The sequence below is a fragment of the Crotalus tigris genome, unplaced genomic scaffold, assembly GCF_016545835.1.
Source record: "Crotalus tigris isolate CLP2741 ecotype Arizona unplaced genomic scaffold, ASM1654583v1 scf7180000019116.999743, whole genome shotgun sequence".
Taxonomy (NCBI): domain Eukaryota; kingdom Metazoa; phylum Chordata; class Lepidosauria; order Squamata; family Viperidae; genus Crotalus; species Crotalus tigris.
This window is the reverse complement of record NW_024097382.1, coordinates 85,750-107,832: the sequence shown is the minus strand read 5'-3', so window position 1 is coordinate 107,832 and position 22,083 is coordinate 85,750. Positions and strand designations below refer to the sequence as shown.

At 35.8% G+C, this 22,083-nt stretch overlaps 2 protein-coding genes across 3 annotated transcripts in view; one reads left to right on the top strand and one right to left on the bottom strand.

The window, feature by feature from the left end:
* The window catches only part of LAMP1 (lysosomal associated membrane protein 1), a 28,533-nt gene extending 25,090 nt beyond the window's left edge, over positions 1-3,443 (top strand). Inside the window, exons 8-9 of the mRNA XM_039359747.1 lie at positions 322-492; positions 2,504-3,443. Coding sequence (XP_039215681.1) covers positions 322-492; positions 2,504-2,643 — 311 coding nt within the window. The 3' untranslated portion in view covers positions 2,644-3,443. The remainder of the gene's footprint in view (positions 1-321; positions 493-2,503) is intronic.
* A 179-nt stretch (positions 3,444-3,622) lies between these two features.
* The window catches only part of GRTP1 (growth hormone regulated TBC protein 1), a 38,798-nt gene continuing 20,337 nt past the window's right edge, over positions 3,623-22,083 (bottom strand). For both annotated transcript variants that reach the window (XM_039359749.1, XM_039359748.1), the window contains 5 exons: positions 21,255-21,379; positions 17,502-17,598; positions 6,892-7,064; positions 6,607-6,792; positions 3,623-4,561 (listed from right to left, as the gene is read on the bottom strand). In XM_039359749.1, the coding sequence (XP_039215683.1) occupies positions 4,472-4,561; positions 6,607-6,792; positions 6,892-7,064; positions 17,502-17,598; positions 21,255-21,379 (671 nt within the window). In that variant the 3' untranslated portion in view covers positions 3,623-4,471. The remainder of the gene's footprint in view (positions 4,562-6,606; positions 6,793-6,891; positions 7,065-17,501; positions 17,599-21,254; positions 21,380-22,083) is intronic.

The window sequence follows — 22,083 nt, the reverse complement described above, 5'->3', positions numbered from 1 at the left end:
CAATTAAATTTCTTTTACATTTCCTAAATTTGCACTAATGTACATTATTTATTCTTTTTCTCCGAAGGGTCTTCCAAATCCTTTTTTAAAAAAAACCAAGTATTTAAACTGTAGGACCTTTGATCAAATTGTCAGTCATGATTTGATGGTTTCTAATTAAAAAAAAACAGATGACTTTTGAACTTATTATTTGATGGAGGGCAGAACATCAGCAGCAATGGTTGACTGCTCACTTTTAGTTCAGTTCTACATCTTCCTCTCACTTGTCTTTTTAAATCATGGTTGCTCGTAATGTGGATTGTTTCTGTAAATCTTTTGCAGAAAAAAGTATCAGTGTTGTCAACAATAGCTTAAATGCCCTAAAAGCTACAATTGGAAAATCTTACAAGTGTGTGGCAGAAGAGATAATTCAGGTTTCAGACAAAGCTTCTATCAATATATACAATGTTCAAGTTCAGGCTTTCAAGGTTGCAGGATACAAATTTGGAGCAGGTAAGGTCTCTTGAATATAGATTAAAAACATAGTTTATTGCAAATATGCATTCCTATTGAAGCTATTGAAATGTTTTGTTTAAAAGTATTTTAAGCAATTTAGCCCCATGCCCTTTCAAAACAGAGTTGATAAAAGTGTTCTAAGAGACAACGTTACAATTCCTGTGGCATATAGACAAATGCTACATTAAAAAAATAACAGTCCCATGAGAATGGGGAATTGAGATTGTAGCCATTTTATTATATATATATAGATAGATAGTTGTTTTCTGAGGTTTTCGCAGGTGTTTGTATGTAGGTCTTTGGTTGTTCGGGTTTTCTCCCGCGTAAAATTGGAAGTGTCTTGGCGACGTTTCGACGAAGTCCCATTCGTCATCTTCAGGCTGGTGTTTTCAGCTTCGTGCTTCGAGCAGCAATGTGTGGTCTTAGCTGTTTCTTCCTTTTAACTGCCAGTGGGGGTATGAACTGATTGGGTGGGAGCTTGGCTGTGTTCTGACACCTCCACCCAATCAGAACACAGCCAAGCTCCCACCCAATCAGTTCATACCCCCACTGGCAGTTAAAAGGAAGAAACAGCTAAGACCACACATTGCTGCTCGAAGCACGAAGCTGAAAACACCAGCCTGAAGATGACGAATGGGACTTCGTCGAAACGTCGCCAAGACACTTCCAATTTTATGCGGGAGAAAACCCGAACAACCAAAGACCTACATATATAGATAGTATATATACAGTTTCTCCATCAAAAGGAATATCCATTGTAAGTGCCAGTCTTTGCAGTCTAATAGTATGTCTCAAGTAGTAATTATGGTCTGCTTGTAATCAGTTATGCTGATACAATAAGATTCCCATATAAAACTGGCATATGTAAGTTTTCTTACCTATTGGTTAACAAGCTAATCTATCAGCATAGTTTAAATGGTTATGGTTGTCTCATCTTTTCCCCCAAATTAATGAATAGCAGCTTAAGAAATGTAAAGTATTTTAAATGAAAGTCAACCTTTGACACTAATTTCTTATTAGAATGTAAAGTGAATATTATCTAATGTAGCAGTCTTATTTAAATAACTGAGCCAACTGAAGTAGACAAATTGCCATCATTTGAATTTTTTAAAACAAAATTAAGGCAGATCAAGATGGCTCTAATTTTGCAAGAAGATAATACCATAATTCTTAGTAGGATGGTAACCTGGGGCAAGGTAGTTTTATACAGTATAATACAGTACTGTTATTAATATATTGCAAGAGCTCAGCAGGGCTTGTATTTGCCAGAACAGTTTCAAATGCTCAATAGAGTATAGAGGTTGCATTGGAATTTTACAAAGTTTATTTGATTAGATCTAATGGGAAAACTGTAATGTCCTGTTGAACATGCTTATGGTAAATAAATATCTCTTTGCCATTTCAAATTGGGAACTAACTCTGTGCCAGGTTTGTTTTGGAAAGTAGAACTTCCAGTTTTGAAAATCAAAATAAATTCTTTTATATGGCAGAACTGCCTAAAGCCGAGCTAAGGACTTCTACCACTAGGATCATTTTTGTGAAAACAGAAAATTATACATTTTATTTGATCATTGGCAAGTGAAGTGTCAAATTGCATTTCTTTAATTTGAATGGAGATGGCTTTTTTCCAAACAGATAATTCCTGGTTTTACACATTGCTTCAAGGCATGTGATTTATTTGTCCCAATGTTATGGGAATACTGCTTTATTCAGTGATTATAACAAATCATATTCTACTCTTAACACAATGTGAGAATCCAGTCTGTTTGTAATCTTAAAGCTAGTTCTCCATGTGCAGTCTACAGATTTTTACCACTGTATTCTGAATGGTATGAATACAATTCTCTCAGGTGGAATTTTTTACATTTAGTGTAATAAATAGTATTGTAGTCTGGGTTTAGTCAGATGCTTTGACAAATTATAATTCTCTATTGAAAGAATTACATTGTACTTGCCTTGCTCTTTTATCTATTTAAAATTGAATTATGTTTATTTATTTTTCTTTCAGTGGAAGAATGTCAGCTGGATGAAAATAATATGTTGATTCCTATTGTAGTTGGTGCAGCCCTTGCTGGACTTGTCCTCATAGTGTTGATTGCATATTTAATTGGCCGAAAACGTAGCCATGCTGGTTATCAAACAATTTAATGATTTGCACTGAATTATACCAGCATGGAAGAATAGCAGTCGCAAGAAGCAGAAAATTGATTCCCCTCCCCCATCTTCTCCTCAATTAGATTTATGAGGGAGCACAATCTTTTCCTTACAACTGTTTCTTGCAGTGTCTGCTTTACTAAATGTGAAATCCATTTTGTGGCATTTAACTATGCACAAAGAATAACTTTAGTTCTGTTTAATTTTGCTAATGGGCTAAATATTTGCCCATCTAGAAACAGGCTGAAATTTTATGAATGCTTTTCTGAATTGGCATGGTTTATAATGTCAACTACTTAAATGAGGATGATATAGTTACTTCATACTCCACTTAAATTCAGATTAATTGTATTTAACAAAGGGAAATTTCCACTTTTCTGGTACTACCAACCTGTGCTGACTTAAGTTACTGCATTTACAGTAATGATTGACCAATTGACCTCTGCTATTCCCACTTTGCCTCTACCTAGGTGTGTATCATTAATCTTTAAATGCTAAGCTTGGTATATGCAAAGTGTGAAAATAAAACGTGGCTAATTCTTAATATATTTTTGGTCTGTCAGCTTAGTAGGAGCTGGCCCTTTTTTACATGAAAATGGGTGTTACTTTATTTTTGGTAAAGTGAATTTCAGTCTCTTTTGTTGGAAGTTCAAAGGAGATCCTCTTTCTGCACATGTGTACAATAAATTTCAATCTGCTAATTCTTGCTTTGACTTTGGCTGGGACTGTACACTGCAAGGATCAGTTATGAATGCATTGCCTGTAACAATGCTAATAAAGACTTTTCTGTATGTTCTCGGTGTTCTTTTAAGCAATTACAAGGCTGCTTTGATTTTGAAGTAAATTAAGCTTGTTTGTAAAGTTTGGAGGGGTAACTCTATTACCTCAGATTCTTAGTTGTAAACTATAAGCCTAAAATCTAAATCCATGTTTTGTATTTCAAATAATATTCCTTCGATCCTTGTATAATTGATTTTTTTCCTTGGAGTGTGTGGAGGAATTTACCATTAAACAAGTGGATCTGTGTTTATGGAATTTCCTTGTCACACATGAACCTAAGCTCTTGTGTTTGCTATAGTTTTATCCATAGAGATTCCCCACAATACTACAGCAAGTTAAAATGTTACAAAGTAGTAGATTGAATAAGAAAAAACAACTTGGTTATTCCTTGATAGAATAACTTCCCATTAGTAGCACATGAGAGTAACATAGGAGATTGCAGCTCTTGTCCAACCGACAGTTCTGGGATGAATTCAGGACAAAACTTCACATGAAGCATTTTGCTCACTACAGTTGCATGCAGAAAAGTAGAAAAAAACAAATTGTTTCTTAATTTGCTGTAAGGTGTAACTCCTGGTGTTTTTGATTCTATCAGAGTTCACTATTCAGAATGTAAGTGTGTGTGTGTGTGTGTGTGCATATAAATAAAATAATCTCATTTAGCAGAGCCAGACAACAGAAAAGGGTAGATACGCTGTTCTTTAAAAAAAAAAAGTGAGATTAAGTAGACCACTAGTTTTCTAAACAAGGATCTCTACTTAAAGTCCAGAGCCTTAACATGGTTACAATTCAAAAAATGATAGCTTCAAATATACTTTATTATATAGTTTTGTATTCTGTTATTACAAAAATGTCTGAAAATATATAGTCCATTTGTTGAAAAGGGATTACATCTACATTACATTTTATTTACATAATTAAAGTGTTTGTGCTTTTTTTAAAATAAAAAATCCCATTGAACACATGAAAGGCTGGGGCTAATTAGTGTAGTGTCAATGGCAGCCTGAGAAAATTGTATCTGAGCAAGTGAAGTAATGTTCATTTAGACTGAAGTAATCAGATTTGCTCTACACGTATCTCGTAGTTTGTTTATTGTAGCCATTCGCAGACTTCCAGGTTCCGTAAATATTTTCTAGAATTGAAAATTAAAATATTAGCATATACTACGATGCAAAGAAATATCTGTATGTGCTTTGTGGTACAAAATGAGCAGAATCACACTAATCAAAAAATACCATGAGTCAAATCTTTCTTCCTAGAATGGGATGCATCACATTATTAAATCAACAACTTACAAGATTCCATCCAGATTGTTACACGTGTGCATTAAGAAATACTTAAAATTCACTTGCAGTACATTAGAAGATGAAAACTAGTGAACCATTAGGGTCTTGTACCAATTTGGTCAAATAGCTATGGAGGAAAATTAGCCCTATATCTAAATTTCCATTTTTAGACACAGCCTATTTCTAAATGCCAGCTAAATTTATGCTGCAATTGTAACTTTCTCAAGGCCAAAAATTAGATGGATCTTAGAACGGTCCCATCAAAATTTTAGCGAATTTATATCTGACCCTAGAGATTTTTAATTGACTCAAAATAAGAGGGAATTGTGCTTAGGAATAATTGGAATACTGTGTTACATTTAAAAATATTGTGTTCCCCCCCCAAAAAAAAAATCCTATAAAGAAAACAAGTAAAGCACCAATCTTATGCATGAAAACTCCTACCTTTCAGAGTGAAGATAGATAAAGAAGACATTGTAAATATCTATAACATCATATATGGTTAATATGGCACATAGGAAGATAATTTTTTCTCCTCAGAATGAATACATTGGGGGCATCCACTAAAACTAAATACATGGAGGAGATTCAAGATTTGAAGAAGTTCATTTACACAGCATGTTGTTCAACTGTTGAATTTGCTGCCATTAGTTGCAGTGGCCATCGAAAATCATTGTAGGAGGAAAATTTGACAAATTTACATAAACCAATCTATTAGTAATTACTAAGCTGGCTGGTTGCATCGTGACTGAAGAGACAGCATATTTTAAATATCAGCTGCTGGACAGTAAGAAGACTGTTCCTCGCTTGTTCTTGTTTGGAGATTTAATTTGCCACAACGAGATAGAATGGGGGACTCAAGGGGTCTCTGAGACACTCCAAGGTTCTACAGGGTTCTCCTTATAGAAAAGGACAGTATCTCTCAACTTTCCAGAGATTTAGTGCTATTCAGTATTTACGAAGCATGGGGATGCCCCTGATCTGTGAAACAAATTATATGGCTATTGACACTATATGAAGCTAATTGAAACTAATTTGACATCCCTGCAGGCAAATCATGAATATAAATGAATGGTAGACTTTATTGAAGCAAAGTGACTTTTTGAAAGTAAGGGCCTTGTAGGGTTAAATGTAGTTCCAGAAGTGTGATAGAAAGCATACCCATAAAAGTAAAATGGCATCTACATTTCCATTATCTATTATCTGTATATCCTTAGCTATTTTGATTATGCAGAGGTGAGAGACCCTGGTTGACTCTACAGTGCTGTGGATTATTTCCAACATGATCTGTGCCCATTACCAAGAGTTTGATCCTGATTGGCTGAAGGTTGACTTGCCTCCCATCCTTCCAAGGTCAGTAGAATGAGGATTCCAGATTATTGGGGGCAATATGCTGACTGTAAACCGCTTAGGGCAGGTATGTCAAACTTGCGATGTCATGTGAAATCACATGACATAATGGGACTTTTTCCCCATTGCTGGCAATGGAGTCGGCACAGTTTCAGCGTGACGCATCCAGCCCGCAGATCAGCAGTTTGACATGCCTCGCTTAGAGAGTGTCCTAAAGCGCTATAAAATGGTATACATGTCTTATGTGCTATTGCTAATATTCTTCAGGGCAAGGTGATAGTTGAACTCCTGTTGGATGGAGCCGTTTTGTTTTATATATTTGTCTCAGCAGCTCATGATCTCTTTTGTTTTTGTTTTCTTTTTAACTGTGAGCCTCCCAGAGTTGTTGGGCATTGTGCAGCCTACACACCGTATAATTAAATACAACATATTTTAAAAATAATGAATTATATTTCATAAAGCCCGCTTAAACAATCTTATGAGCAATAGTATCAATACATATTTTTATAGCAGATTCATTGTTTTCTAGGATGACACCCACCTGCATGAATATGTGACACTCAGTTACAAATGACCCTGTAGTAATCTGCTTAAATTTTTCACAGATTTCAGGAAAATTTGTAGCTTCCAAAATGAAATCTTGATGTTGCTTAATTAATGTTAAGGCCACACGAAAGATTATTTTTGATCCTTCATAAAACAAACAGTCCCAAATTCGGAGCACAGTCTGTTGAAGAATTAAATTAGTTACTGAGTGTATGAAATACATGCACTAGAATTTGGATAATTATATAAAAGGCAATAAGTTGTTGTCATTCTCACTTGCCTCTACTGGAAGAATGTCAATGAACAAACATATAAACCAACGGGATGCCACCAAAGTCCACAAGTTGCCATGTTTTTCCATTAATTCTGCCACAGCGGGAATCTTCATTTTCACAAGGTGTCCAAGAACCTCTTGATCTGTTTTCAGACCCATCATTTCAGGACTATAATAATCTTCAGAAAGATATGAAAACTAAGTCATCAGAACGCAATTTATTGTTTTAAATATATATATATATATATTCTGTAAGAGATATCTAACAGTAAGAAGTATCTTCTTTCAAAGCTAATTTGCATCTTGTCTAGTCCATGAGTCCTGTGAAATTATGAAATTCTAGAGCAGCCAAGAAAACAAAGACTGGGCTGTATTACAAGTTTTGACCAAGGACAGTTTGCAGGAAAAATACATTCCAGTTTTCTCTCTTCATGAACATGGACAGAGAAGATGGGCTAGCAGGAATAGATGGTGCTGGAAATTTTTGTTTTTTATTACCACTAGCTGGATCTCAACCAGAATAGAATGAATTTCCAGTCCTACAAATTATGAAAAGTTATAGATGTTGAGTTTCCATAAAACTACAGACAAATTTACATCTTAAAGAAAGTATGTTCTATACTGAAGTATAACACTGGCATGGTACATCTAGCTTCAAGGAGCATACACACAAAATTATTCCATCATAAGTCATTTTTCTCCATTCATACTGTATGAGAAAGTAAAATGGTCATGCCAATTTTTAATAAAGACACCAGATGGTGCTCCATAACTTGGCATAGATTGCCATGCAGTAAATTCCAGGTTTCTAATCAATCCAGGATCTGTTGAAAAAGAACAGCAGTTGCTGCTTTCAGTCTCCAAAAGCAGAGCAAAAACGACAGGTCAAAGCATGAATAATGGAGCATTATTCCAAGCCACTAGAAATGCTACAAGATCAAGGTTAGGCATGCCACTACTTTGCTTTCCTGATTGTGCAAAAAGCCAACTCCAGAGAAGAAAGATTTTCTTTCTTTAAAACATAGCCCATCTTCTAACCGACTCTCCCAATCAAAAGTTAAAACCACATATAAAATCACGTTAAAGTTATAAAACTAAACACATTAAAAACAACAAAAAAATCTGGTGCCAAGTCAGGCTTCTAATGTGCAGTCATCCAAATACGATCCCAGAACTTGAGGAAAATGCCAGAGCTACAAAGCTTTATGAACGAGGGTAGAGGCCTGTTCCAAGGGGCAGGGGCTGCCACAGAAAAGGCACAATTCGTAGTTCCTATCAGATAACAATATTCAGGCAAGGTACTAGGAGTTGACCTGGTAGGATGGGTAGATGGCCTTAAGTCCCGCAGATAATCTGGCTCTGTGCCATATAGAGCTTTAAAGGTGATGACTAGCACCTTGAATTGCACCCAGAAAGAAACTGGAAGTCAGTGCAGCTTAGTACAACAGAGGCCCCATTACTCTGTGTGATGCTGCAGTCTGGATGGTCTTCAAAATAGAAAATGATAAAAAGAAAACATAAAGATTTCATTCTACAATAATGTATGGCATTCCACTACAGCACATGCCTTATTTTACATATGGAACATTACCTGTGGGAAATATAAAAATCTAGTAGAATACAGTGATGAAGTAATTCTGAATGCTTCAGTAACAAAACCTTCAAATACACAATTCTGGGTTGCATTTGTTTTGCCATTTTCAAGTGTTCTGCTGCAACAAACATTCAATTTCAATATTTTACTGCAGCCACAAATTAGTATAACTAGTCCAGAACCACTGAGAATTATAACTAATAAAAGACTACCATTAAAAGCCATAGACTATGAAATACATAAAGCTTACATATTAGCTTTATATTCCACCTTTTGTTCAGAAGCTCAAGTAACCTACCCAGACCTCTGTTTTCCTTTTTATTCCCATGACGGCCACACACAAAGCTCAGTTGGGTTAACAGAGAAAATTTGTTCCAAAGTTGCTTTCATGGCAGAAGAATGTCCAGAGCCAAGGTTTCCTGCTCCTAATCCAGTGCCAGGACCACTATACAACATTAGCTCTCAATGCTTTCTCTTACTTTTAAATAGGATGCATGAAGTGATATCATCCATACATGCTGCTGATTATTACATTTCACCCAGGTACTACTCCAATTGCAATGTACAACATACATAAAAAAACCAACTATCTAAAATAATGTATTCTAACGGTAACAGAAGCCTCAAGAAGCACTACATCACTAAATCACTGAAAGCTAATTTAAGCCCATATTCACAATCCAAGAAAGAGAAAGGGCTTTATTCTAATACTGAAAAGTCAACATGGGTGCCAGGAAAAAGAGTTCCAGAGCTGAGGAGCCCAACTTCTCAACACTCCCCTTATAGCCAAGTATCCATACTAATGGATCAACTCAATATGAATATGCAGATTGTATTAAAATGGCATATGCAGCACTATTTTTCCTGCAGTTCTATGCTGCAAAGATATTAATATAAATGAAGCACAAACCAGAACTTGGTTACATTATCATAATGCTGTTATGAAATTCAGTTTTCTACTTATAAAATAGGTAAAGATAGATAATGAAAACAACTAGGAAAGTTTTTGCAACTAGTAAGGCTTTTATAATCTGCTGAAGCAGCCTATATTTTCAATTTTGTTTTATTAACATTATTGGTTATTATTGATCAAAGCCTAAAGCACCCACACTAGCTTATTATTTTCTATCTCTTTTGCATGAATAAACTCAAATTTTAAAACAGCTGAAAATTCTCACATGCAGGCAGGCCTTGGATCATCTTAGCTGAATAACCTGGAAAGATTATTTACATGTAAAACACACATATATTTAAAACACTAATGATTATCCAGTCCTTGTATTTATACAATTTATACAAAATTCAAACATTTTGAAAGATGGGTCTTCAATTGCTACAGATGGTTCATCCACAAATAAAGAATTTAGTGAATTCAGTATAAAAAGTCAATGAACTACACCCTTCTATTTCTAGCCATTCTTCTCTATCTATGGAACAAAACAAGATTACATAGGATGTATCCTTTTCATTCCTTATTTCCAAATCTCCAGTCCTTCATTTCCTTATTTCCAAATGCAAAGTTGCTACTTTGCAATATTAAGAAAATAATATCAGGACTTTAACAAAGCAAAATAACCTGCTGCTTTGTTTCCATCTGGTAAATGGAAGAAGGGCTGTCATAAGCAATTGTATTGTAGTACAATTTTAAATCCATTCTGGAGTCGCAGGGGGATGGGATGGGAAGGAAGTGGTATGAACATATTTGCATATATTGCATCCAGCAGTGGAAATATGTATGCAGAGACTGCAGTCTAACAGAATTGCAATACATCTCCTCCTTGGAACATCTACTCTGCAGAAACAGAAGTTTTTAATGTTCTACAGTACAATACAACAAACTGAAGGGGGAAAAAAGCATAAATAATACTTTTCAACTTCAGTATAAACAGAAGACTGTGGTTGTAAAAAATATGGAATAATCTGAGATATTTAACTGAGACACAAGGAAACAGTTGATTAAATTACATGCCACTTTGAAGACTAATACAATTACTTCGATGTTAAGACTATAGAGTTTCCCAAATGTTTTCATTTCACAGTGTCCTTACTGTATTAGTAATTTTTTTTCATAGCATCCCTAACCTCTAGTTACATAAGGTCCTATGGGTATAAAATATCACTGTGTTATTTCACACTGCCTCTGAGTGTTGGCTGTGTAGCCCAACGACCACCAGTGATAATTGTTCCTTTTACAAAGAAAAAATATTCAGGTCTCCAATAATTTTTGGTTTTCTTTTTTCCCAATCTTTTCCAGCTCTGTCAAATTGTATTCTTCTTAAGATGCAGTGACCAGAACTATGCATAATACTCTGTGATATCACCATAATTTGCAATTCTACTACATACTTAGGATAATAATAGTAACAACACTTGAACATCACTGGGATTGACAAAATCATCAGTCAATTGCAAAATTCAGTTGCAATTGAACAGTTTATGTCCTGCAACAATTCCTTTTATACTATCAAACAACATCTGCCTATCACATAACAGTTTCAAGGTTGATATTTTCACCAAGCAGTCAACTGTGATTCCAAGTCCCCTTCATTAGCATTTATTACCAGCTCATATCCCATTAATGCAGTGGTTCTCAACCTGTGGGTCGGGACCCCATTTGGGGTCGAACGACTATTTCATGGGGGTCGCCAAACAAGGCTGTCCGCCATTTTTTTCCCCTTTTCTTTGTCCACGCCCCTGGCACCCGGTGATGTATAAGTGGTTGGGGGTCACCACAACATGGGGAACTGTATTATGGGGTCGCGGCATTAGAAAGGTTGAGAACCACTGCATTAATGTATTACAAATGGACATTTTGTATGTGTACCAACATGTATTGCTTTACTTATTTACCCTGACTGCATTTGCCATTTAGAAGGCTATCTAAGTTTGGAGAGATCTTTTTGGAGCTCTGCACTATTGTTTTTTGATTTCACTACCTGGAACAGTTTGGTATTGTTAGCAAACACGGACACCTAACAGTCCAAAATGAATCCCACATCATATAAAAATTGCAAATCACCACTTTCTATATTATGCACTTTTTTCCACTATGAGAACCGAACTTTTATTCCAACCATTTCCTATTTTTAACAGATGCCAATCTGGATAAGTACTTATTCCATGCAGCTCAGTTTCCTTAGAAGTCTTTATGAAGAATTTTGATAATGGCTTTTTTAAAACCACATGAACATTATTAATTGGATAATCCTTATCTCCCTGAATTTCTATACCCTTATAAATGTTTGAAAATTTAGTGAGACAAGATTCCTTGCAGAAGCCGTGCTTTTTAGCAAATCTCATTCTTCTGCATATTCACTTGTTTCCTCTTTAATATTCCTTTCAGTTATTTTCCTTGAAACAGATGTTAATCTAATGGGATTATTTCCTTTACTGATCCTCAAAGACATTATATGAATTGGGTCACAATGGCTATTTTTAAGCCCTGAGAATGGAGATTAATGTTAAACAAAAGTTTTATATATTTTTTTAAAGACCAGCAATTTCATAATTAGGTTTTGAAGAATTTCTGATTGGATATTATCTGGATATGCATACTTATTTTTAATTCATCCATTTAGTTTATGACTTATGACTTTACAATAATTTCTCAATTGTTCTCATCTGTCTCAATTCATCTGACATACATTCTGAAAAGTCAGCTTTGGCTCAGAAATCTGTTTTATGTCCTAAAAATGAAGATAAAGGAAATAATGCATTCAATTTCTATTTTCCTATCCTCCTTTAATACATCCTTGTTATTAGTTTCCTATTCTGAATATAGTTGAGGGCTTTTTTTTCTTTTTTAAAGGAAGTGCTTTGGAAATTATATTAATATTGCCTATATAGGTTCGGACTTTCTCTAAGGTACAGATCCCCACCCAACACCTAGTGTGCTGTCCTCATGGATGGGTGGGCATATTCCTGGGACAGTTAAGTGAAGAACACTAGCAATATTTGTCAGAAGTACCGTATATAGCCCCAGCAGAGTCACCCAAGGTCTAGCTCTCCAGCTCAAGCAAGCAGGTACCTATGTTGGGCCGCAGCAAAATAGGGAGATGCTGGGACAGGTGATCACTTCAGTGACAATGGCAATGGCATCAGTTCTTACAACATAGGAAAAGGAAATGCATTTCATCAGGAAAATCATATGAATAAACAATATACAAAGTGATTGACGATATTGTGCCAGATAAAAGGCCTCAGCAATCAGATGGCACCCAGCACACTACTGAAGAAAAATTCTTTCAGAATATGAATTTTTATGACATGGTTAGGCTAAAGTCCTTTGGATGTCTACTTGTTGATGCTGCCATGCAGAAAAAGAAAAACCCAAGCTGCAAAGACAAAATTAAAGTACAGATAAAAACTTAGGATCATTCATTTAGAAACAGTTCAAAGTTATGACAAGGGTGAAAAAAGTGACTTACAACCTGGTTCTCATTCTTATGACCATCATAGTATCTTCATAATCGTAAGGTTGCCGTTTAGGTGCTTAGCAACCAGCATGTATTTACAAGGCTTGCAGTGTCCCAGGATCACATAATCTTCATTTATGATATTCCCAGAGAGTTAATAGTCAAAAGTCAATGGGAGAAGCCATATTCACTTAATGACTGCATTGATTTGTCTAATGACCCCAGCAAAAAAAAATTGTAAAACAGTTGTTCAGTGACTCACTGAACAATTGCATTGCTTAGTGAAGGAAGTTCCCAGTAGTGGCCATAAGTCAAGGATTACCTGTAGAAACCTGAAATGTTCGATGCATAAACATGGCAAAACTCAACATAGCAGAAGATGACATGAATCAACTAAAGGTTGATATCATGGGCATCAGTGAATTGAAATGGACTGAAATAAGAAACTTTTAGTCAAAAAAATCATACTATGCTCAGGACATGAAAAACAAAGAACAGGTGTACTTTCATATACAGGATGCCTATGGCAAGAACAGATCTTGGCTATAGTGCAATCAATGACCAATTAATATTAGTTAGAATTTACAGACAATCCTTTAATTCAATATTCATCCAAGTTTGTAGTAGTAGTCCTCGACTTACGACTGGTTGAGTATTCCTCGACTTATGACCGGTTGGGGGTCGCGGCATTAAAAAGGTTGAGAACCACTGGTCTAGGTGGAACATGGCAAAATGGACTGGATATTAAGGGATACTGAATTGAAAGAAGATATGGATGGTTTAAAAATTGGAGGAAGAAACATCAGTAAACTGTGCTATGATAAAAATACTACCCCTTTAACTGAAAATATAAATGCAAAGATAATAATGAAAGTCAAAGAGCAGAGTGAAAAAGTGGTAGTAAGATTAAATATAAAGACAAACTCATGACAACAGGGACTGACAGTGAAAATATTGAAGTAATAGGTAGCTTCTCTATTTTAGGAGTAATTACCAATATAAAGGAGCAATTACCAATATAAAGTGAAGAAATATACCAATACTTGGTAGAATTGCAATCTTGAAAAAGATATTCAGATGCTGGGATGTGTCTACACCTATGAAGATGAGAACTGTGGAAGAATTGGTTTTCCTTATGACTCTCTGTGGAAGTGAACATTAAAGAAGCAGGACATAAAAAGTATTGTTTCTGAATATTGATGATGTAAAAAATATCATGGATAATCAATAATCATGGATCACTGAACAAATCAACATACAGTACTCACTAAGGCACAAATACCTGGATTGAAATTATAATAGTTTAGATCAGACATGTCAAACACAAGGCCCGGGGGCCGGATACAGCCCGCGAAGTGGTTTCATGTGGCCCGCGAAGCCATCCTGGAAACAGTGAGGGAACAGCCCCTGCTGCCTTGGCCCTGGCCCAGGCCGGCTGGGAGGGAGGGAACCAATGTACAATTTTGTGGTGGCCATCTATGCTGAAACGCATTCAGTCTTAGCTCCACACGGCCGTCTGGAAACAGCAAGGAACCAGTGAGGAGAGCGCCCCACTGCCTGCCGAAACCGGGCAGGCTGGGGGCTGGGCGGCATTGCGCAGGTTATGTTGACTCTCACGCTACTCATGGCATCCACTCCCCCAGAGCCCACCAAGCCAGATATGTGAAGAAGGTGAGGGCCATGTGCTGATCACTTCCAGACGATGGTGCATTTCTTCATTCCTCACAAAGGGTAACACCTCCCCAGCTGCATTTCTTGCCTGTTTTTCTTCCTCCCTCATCTCAAATATTTTCCCACCACTCTGTACTTAGGATGGAAGGAAGGAAAGAAGAAAAGGAGAGGGAGGGTCTGAGGGAAGTCCTGCCTTAGTCCTGCCCTGCTGCTCTTTCACCATCCCCTTGCCACTTCCTCCTGGCATATCCTGGGGGTCTCCCATCCTATTGCTAAGGAAGCTATGGATACAAAGCTGGGTCTCCTCCCATGGAGAGGGAATGGGCCTCCCTCTGACTTTGCCCTCGTACACATCATGAACAACCTGGCTAAGGAGAGCAAGCACAGCAGCAGCAGCCTTGAGGAGGAGGTAAGTGCAGCTGGGCACACCCTTGGGGAAGTGGGGCTGGGCTTGGTGCCGCGGGTGCTCGAGGGCCAGGCTGGGCATTTGACCTCTGCTGCCTAGGGCTTCGGGCAGCCTGCACCACCATCCAGCCCCCCCCCCATGGCCTGAGAGGAACAGTGAGGCTCCTCCAGTGGACCATGCCTTGGCACTTGTCCTGATCCCACCCCTTCTGCCAGAGACCCTCAGATCTGTCCCACTCCTGCCCAGGCTCCCACAGGCACCACTGACGCGAACGATGTAGAGCTGGCCACGCCCACCCAGTAGGCCACACCCATTCCATCCAAACTCATCCAGTAGGCCGCACCCACCCTGGCCACATCCACCCGGTGCCCCGAGGGCAACCGCAATGCTGATGCAGCCCTCAATGAAATTGAGTTTGACACCCCGGGTTTAGACATATTATGTAAAGATTTAAATTTTTTTCTGAAGTCTATAATGCCAAGAAGATGGAAGGAAAGAGGGGAAGAAAGGCTAACTCACAGCAAGGTGAATGGACTTCATTACAGAAGAGATTGGCACACAGTTAGAAGACATGATGGGCCAGGTTAGGAAGGTATCCTAGAGAAACTATCTATGTAGTTGCTAAGATCCAACATCAGTTTGATGGCACATAACCAATCAAAAGTAGTTATTTCTCAATTTATGCATTTTAGTCTATACATCCCCATGCTTAACAGTTAATTCTGTTGCTTTAACACATGTACATTCCTCTCTTCAACCCAGGTACATGCATATATATGCATTCTTTGTCCTTTAATTCTTTCTCAATACGGACTAAGCAGAGATTATGGAACATCTCCATGCAGGAGCTAAATAAACAAAATTAATTTATCCATCTTATAATGGGATTTTGGCATCAGTTCCAAATGACCATAATAAACATCAAATTACTTTTATTAAGATTAGATTAAATATCCCATCATCTCATGTGTTGGAATATAGATTTGAAAGGATTTCTATCCTACAAAGATTTAATTCTTTCAATATCAAAACTAGGATCAATGGAGCTCATTTTTAATAATCTGTATTTTTATGTAATAGTTCACAAGGATTTAATCTGGTTTATTTTAAAATGTATCAAACAGATTTAATTTCAAATATACATTTTTGCCACCATACAAGAGATACAAAGATGATTCTTGTGATGGTCAAACTTTTAGTGGTAGCTTCTGAAAGCAGCTAATGAATTAAATAGGAATAATTTAATTATTTTGGACACTTAGTTAATAGTTAACCAATACTGAATATTTTTTCTTAATGTAATATAATCAGCTTAGTTCTGCAATATCTATATTCCATTTCATGTTTATCTTAACTGTAATACATTTACAGTATATAGAAATATAGACTCCATCTAATTTTTCATATTCGCTCCAAGCTTATTCATGCAAACACCTACCTCATCAACTTTATGAGTAGATTAGATTCTAAGGATGAAGTATAACATTCTGTGCAGTGTATCATTCCTCATCCTGTTGAATGTGATATTTTTTACTAAATAAGTCATAAAGGATTTTATGTCTTCCCTCTGAAAGACATCAGATAACTTATCCAAATACTATTTTATGCTGCCATCCAAAAAAATTCCTCCTTACTTTGACAGTACTATGGGAATGAATTAGTAATAAGAAAAGCAGCATCAGTTTATCAGATATATATATAAGCAGATCACTGAGCCTATTCTGTATTTCAAAAAGCTGTGGTGTACAACAATTTCCCCACTCTTGGACAACTTATATATATGTGGATATCAACTTCATAATTCCCAGCAGTGGCCAACTTATCAGGGGAATTCTGGGAGTAAAATGCCCAGGTCTGATATAGAGAACAAGGACAACTATTCTAAATTAAAAGACTTCAAGTCAAGCTAATGATCTTCCTCAGAGCAAAGGCTTTTATGTTCTTTGAATAAACTATTTTGCAAATAGTCCAACATAATCTATCAATATTGGCTATTTAAAAAAAAACATTGGCTTCCAAGCACTGTTTTGAATCATTGTTTTTAGTAGTTAAGCTACAGTCATCAATATATTTAGAACCACCTAATGCTTTATCTAGCAATCTGGTATATGAAAAGCTATTTTAAAGCTACTAGATCCACTAAGAATGCCAGCTGACCTATTTTAACAATTATATAAATATCTTTAAGCTTTTAGAAGAGCAGTTCTGGTTTAGGTTAGTTTTTTCCAAATCATTTCTCATAAAAATAGTAAAATATCAGCCAAGAATGGACTGCAGATGAAAGTCCACATAACCAGATAAAGCTTGTCTAAATACATTCCATTTTCCAATGCAGAGCAAAGTTACACTAGAAACATTCTCCTTTTAAAAAAATTTGATCACAAGATGCAAACAACATCATATATTTATTTTGCATATAGGTATGGTAAACATAAATTCTCAATGCATTACTGATTGTACATCATATATATTTAGACTTCTGGAATCTCAGAACATAGGAAATGAATTGTGAGGTGAGATTCAAACATACCAGGTAATATTCGGCCGATGAGGGCATCTAATAACCAAAATGATTCCTCCTCATTCCTTGTAATAAGAATCAAGTATCCAGCTATGAAATTCATGCCCTGAAATAAATAAATTTCCTATTTATTTAATGTCAAAAGAGGGAGTCAAAAGAATGAAATAAAGAGAAAAAAAGCAAAACATTTTTTATTTCTCATTGGTTAAGCAATACAGGAATTCTTTCTTCTTTCTTCTTCTTACATATCCAACAGAAGCACTTTGGGGGTGGGGGCTGCAAGGCTTTGATGAAAAATTAATCCAGATAATTATAAGGTGGTTAATCTGACATAAACGAGAAAGGAAACTGATCTGGGATAATTTAAAAAATAGCTCTGCTGTCAGTATAAAATTTGCCTTTGCCTTATTACAAGCTTATAGACCGGTGTCTATGCCAATAGATATTTTCAATATATTTAAGCATGTTTACAAATCAAAAATTACTTTGCAACAAAGCTGACTAATGCTGTAGCTTTTGAAGTGTTAAATGTGTAAGCTGTAAGTTTTAAAATATTCAGGAAGAATATCACTTGCATTAATTTAGATTTAATTTCAATGCATCACCAGTTTCTCATTGCCTTTTTAATTCTCTTAGCTTTTGTTTCACTAACTGTTCTTGATCTTTCCAGTCAATTCAAAAGCAGAAAGATTATACTTTTAATTTTATAAATAATGCCAGCTTAGATTCAAACAAGACAAAAAGTTCAAAGTGGCAATATTATTTTATAGTACATTTCCGGTCATACAAATAGAATCAGCTGTTCTAAGTTTCCAAAACTTTATAATCATCTGTTGATATGACATTGGCCTTTTTCAAAAAGTGCCTCCCTTCCCCCCCACCTCCTCTTTCTAATCTATGAAAAGGCAACAACCAGTATAAAAAGCAATCCATGGGGTCAGGTTATTTTGCTTGACAATAGCAACCATGGTGACTATTTGGCATTTGGTTGCAGGAACTATAAAGGTCTACTCCTCAGAGGGTGTTTAAAGAGCAAGTGCATTTATTAACCATGCACACCAGTACAAGATTTTATTAGTACTTTTGCAGAAAATAACAAAGCAAACTTGTCCAGTTCTTTTAAAGGAATGCTCACTGCGAGATTCTCTGAAATAGGTTAGCTGTCAGTCACATTAACATTTTTGTACTGGTAACTAATTAACAATTCCTGAAATATAAACATAAATTATACAGAATCACATATATTCTACTGCTTCTGAAAGGTCTATGTACTTGGAACAATCTGCCACCTGCAATGTTCAACATATTTTATCCAGTTGAAAAAACTTCAACTGCTCTAAAGCACATAATTATCCGAATTCCTCTACTGATGCACTGATTTGTCAAATATTTTGGAAAACAGTGGATGTATTCTGAAGTCACCATCTACTGAAATTATTTGATGGTATAATGAATTCATGATAGTTATTCTAGGACAGGGATAGACCCCTCACATCCTGGAGATAAACTGTTTCAACTTCTTCTCTCAAGATGAGCATTGCATATATAGAGCATTGCATGCCAAAACAACTAGACAGTTCCCCCCAGCCCCCATGCCATCACTCTGCTAAACAACTAATTCCCACAATACTGTCAAACTATCTAGTAGGGCTTTATTACTATTATACTTCTTATCCTTCCTATTACCTATTCCTTATCTTCTTATGACTATAACCTTGTTGCTTATATCTTACAATTTATATTTATTATTTTATTTAGTATCCTAGTATGATTTATGTTGACTGCTTATTTAGTATCATATGACCATCACTAAGTATTGTATCTTATGATTTATGATGAATGTATTTTATGATTATAATCATGATTTATCATTTGTTGCTTGTATGTACATTAAGAGTTTATGCACTGGAGACTAATTCTAATTCTAATTCAAATTCTAATAATTCTATTCTATAATTTGATATTATTTTTCTGTTAACAAGCCTAATTTGGACTACCAGACCAGCTCCCCTTGGCAGAATGATTTTAAGACAATTCCTTTCCTACTTCCATATCTACCAGAGTTAGTTTCTACAGACACTCTAGCAAAACACTCTTATGAACAATCCTTTTTTCATGTCTTCTGCCTTCCTTTGAGGAAAGTGCAAGGCAATCAAGAACTGTCAGTCATTCATGTAAGTATTCCACTTAAAATACCTGTCAGCACTTTCTTAATGGGAGAATGTACAGGCCAACTAGTTTCTTGGTATGGAGAATTGCCTTCCTGTTGCATCCTGAACAGAGGAAATGCTTCATGCACAGAATGCTGGTTCTCCACCTCAATTGGCTTTGTCAAGCCTCTACAGATTGCCCCTCATAGCCTCCTTCAGGGAAAATATATGTTAGTTGTAGGGGCATTTTGGAAAAGAAGAACATTATTCCATTAAGCTTCACCAATGAGAGAAAGAGGAATGGCTCACCTGGGTAGGTGGAGAACCTAGATCTATTCTTTGCTATACTGGTTTCTGCTGGATGAACTGATATTCAAACTGATAATACTGGCTAGGAATTCTGGATATCATAACCCCAACTTACATGACTATGCTAAAGATCATCAATTGGGAAAGGCTGCTCTAAAACTATTTTTAGCCACATTCTTTTCTACTGTAACAACAAGGAAGCAACTCCACTGGTGCAAGAAACATGCATGTGTAAAATCATATTAGTCATGTGACTAGTCCCATTCAACAGACTTACAATTATCAAATGGTACAACACAGGTCTCTATGCCCCTTTTCAATAATATTTATAAACTCTTAAAATCCTTTTGATTAACCCTAGTGGAAGAATCCTGTTTGCAGAATCTGAATTTTTAGAGAAGAAATTTACTTGCTACATCAAAAAGATGGTTCTTAATCTCAAGATGATTTTCAAGTGCTGAGACCCAAAATGCCATCCATCCATCCATTCATATCCCTTTATTATTTTAACAAATAAGGCAGTAAACATATCCAACACACCTTACGCCTCCTATTTTCTCCACAACAACCTTGTGAAGTGAGTTGGGCTTAGAGAGAGTTACTGGTCCAAGGTCACCCAGGTGGCTTTCATAGATAAGACAAGTTGAACTCATGGTCTCTTGTTTTTTAGCCTGGTGCCTTAACATTATACCAAACTAGCTCTCATCCTAATCATTAAAAGGTCTTGCTTTAAAAAAGCCTAGTTTGCAATCTTGATTTGATACTATCCATTCCTTTGAAATGTCAAATATCATATTTAATTATAACATGCTTGATCTGGTTACTTAGCACATTATACTTAGCACATTATGCACTCAATGTTTGTGGGTTACTCATTCATGATTTATTACTTAGGACAGAGTATGAACTTAATAAGATTTGTTCCAAATGATTGAGTTTAGCTCAGATATGATCAAAAGCATTAGGAAATAGGATACAAACCTTAGAATACATTCTTAGTGACATGCTGATGGTGCCCTTCTTCTTTGCACATTCTCACTTGTTTCCTGTCACCTGTAACAGTAGTACTGGCACAGTACTTCTTCTTAAACCCAGATCCAATGCTGGACAGGAGGTGCTCAATACCAGTCTCCAAAGCAATTCCAAAGAGGTTCAAATGGAAAACAACTAGATTGCATGTCTTAAGCTACTGAAATATAAGTAGCATTCAAGACACTACAGGAGTAAAATTTAATGATATGAAATTTGTTTGCTATTATTTTCTACTTCAAAAGTAAGATATTTATTTTTTAGTATTACATACCTGGCAGTATCCCACAGATGGGTTGTGGTGCCCATATGCTACTAATACATTGTAGAGTGTTTTCTGTAAACAGGGAACAGCAGTTTTGCGGAACTTTATATTATCTGGAAATGTTCTATTTATGTCTATAATTTGAAAAAGGAAACATGTTAAACATGTTAAAAATTAATCTATGGAACAAAGTTTTGGGAACTGAACCAAATTGAGCCCCCATAAATTACTCATGAAATTATGATTAAACAAATGATAACATAGATAATATTTTGCTCAAAAGCAAAAACCTACATCAAACATTTTAGAAAAATTCTACTTTGGCTTTATGTTTTTCTTTCATCTACAAAATCCATCATTTCTTGCCAGATTGCACTTCTAGATGTATCCTAATGAATAATTCTTGAACCCAATAGAATTTAACTTCAAATAAGTAAAAAGAATCATAGAATTATATTATAAAAATGTAAGTTTCTCAATAATTTTTTAAGACTAAGGTTTAATTACATTTACTGCCGCATCTTTAAATACAAAAACTAGCCAAAAGAATATATATGAAATTAAAGGACTGGGAAACTTACCTCTATTAAACTAACATGTTGCTGTGACCTGTTCAAAGTCATTTAAAGATAACTTCCAATGAGTTCAGTAAAATTTATTTCCTTGCAATCACACTAGTTTTAAGAAATATATCACTCCTAAGAACTGTGAGTAAAGACTAACTTGTATGAATCATCATCATCATCATCATCATCTTAGCCATTTTCTGTCCACTGCAGGATGAAGGCCTCTTCCTCATGTTGCCAACCAATATGGTCCTGAGCTTTCTTTTGCCAAC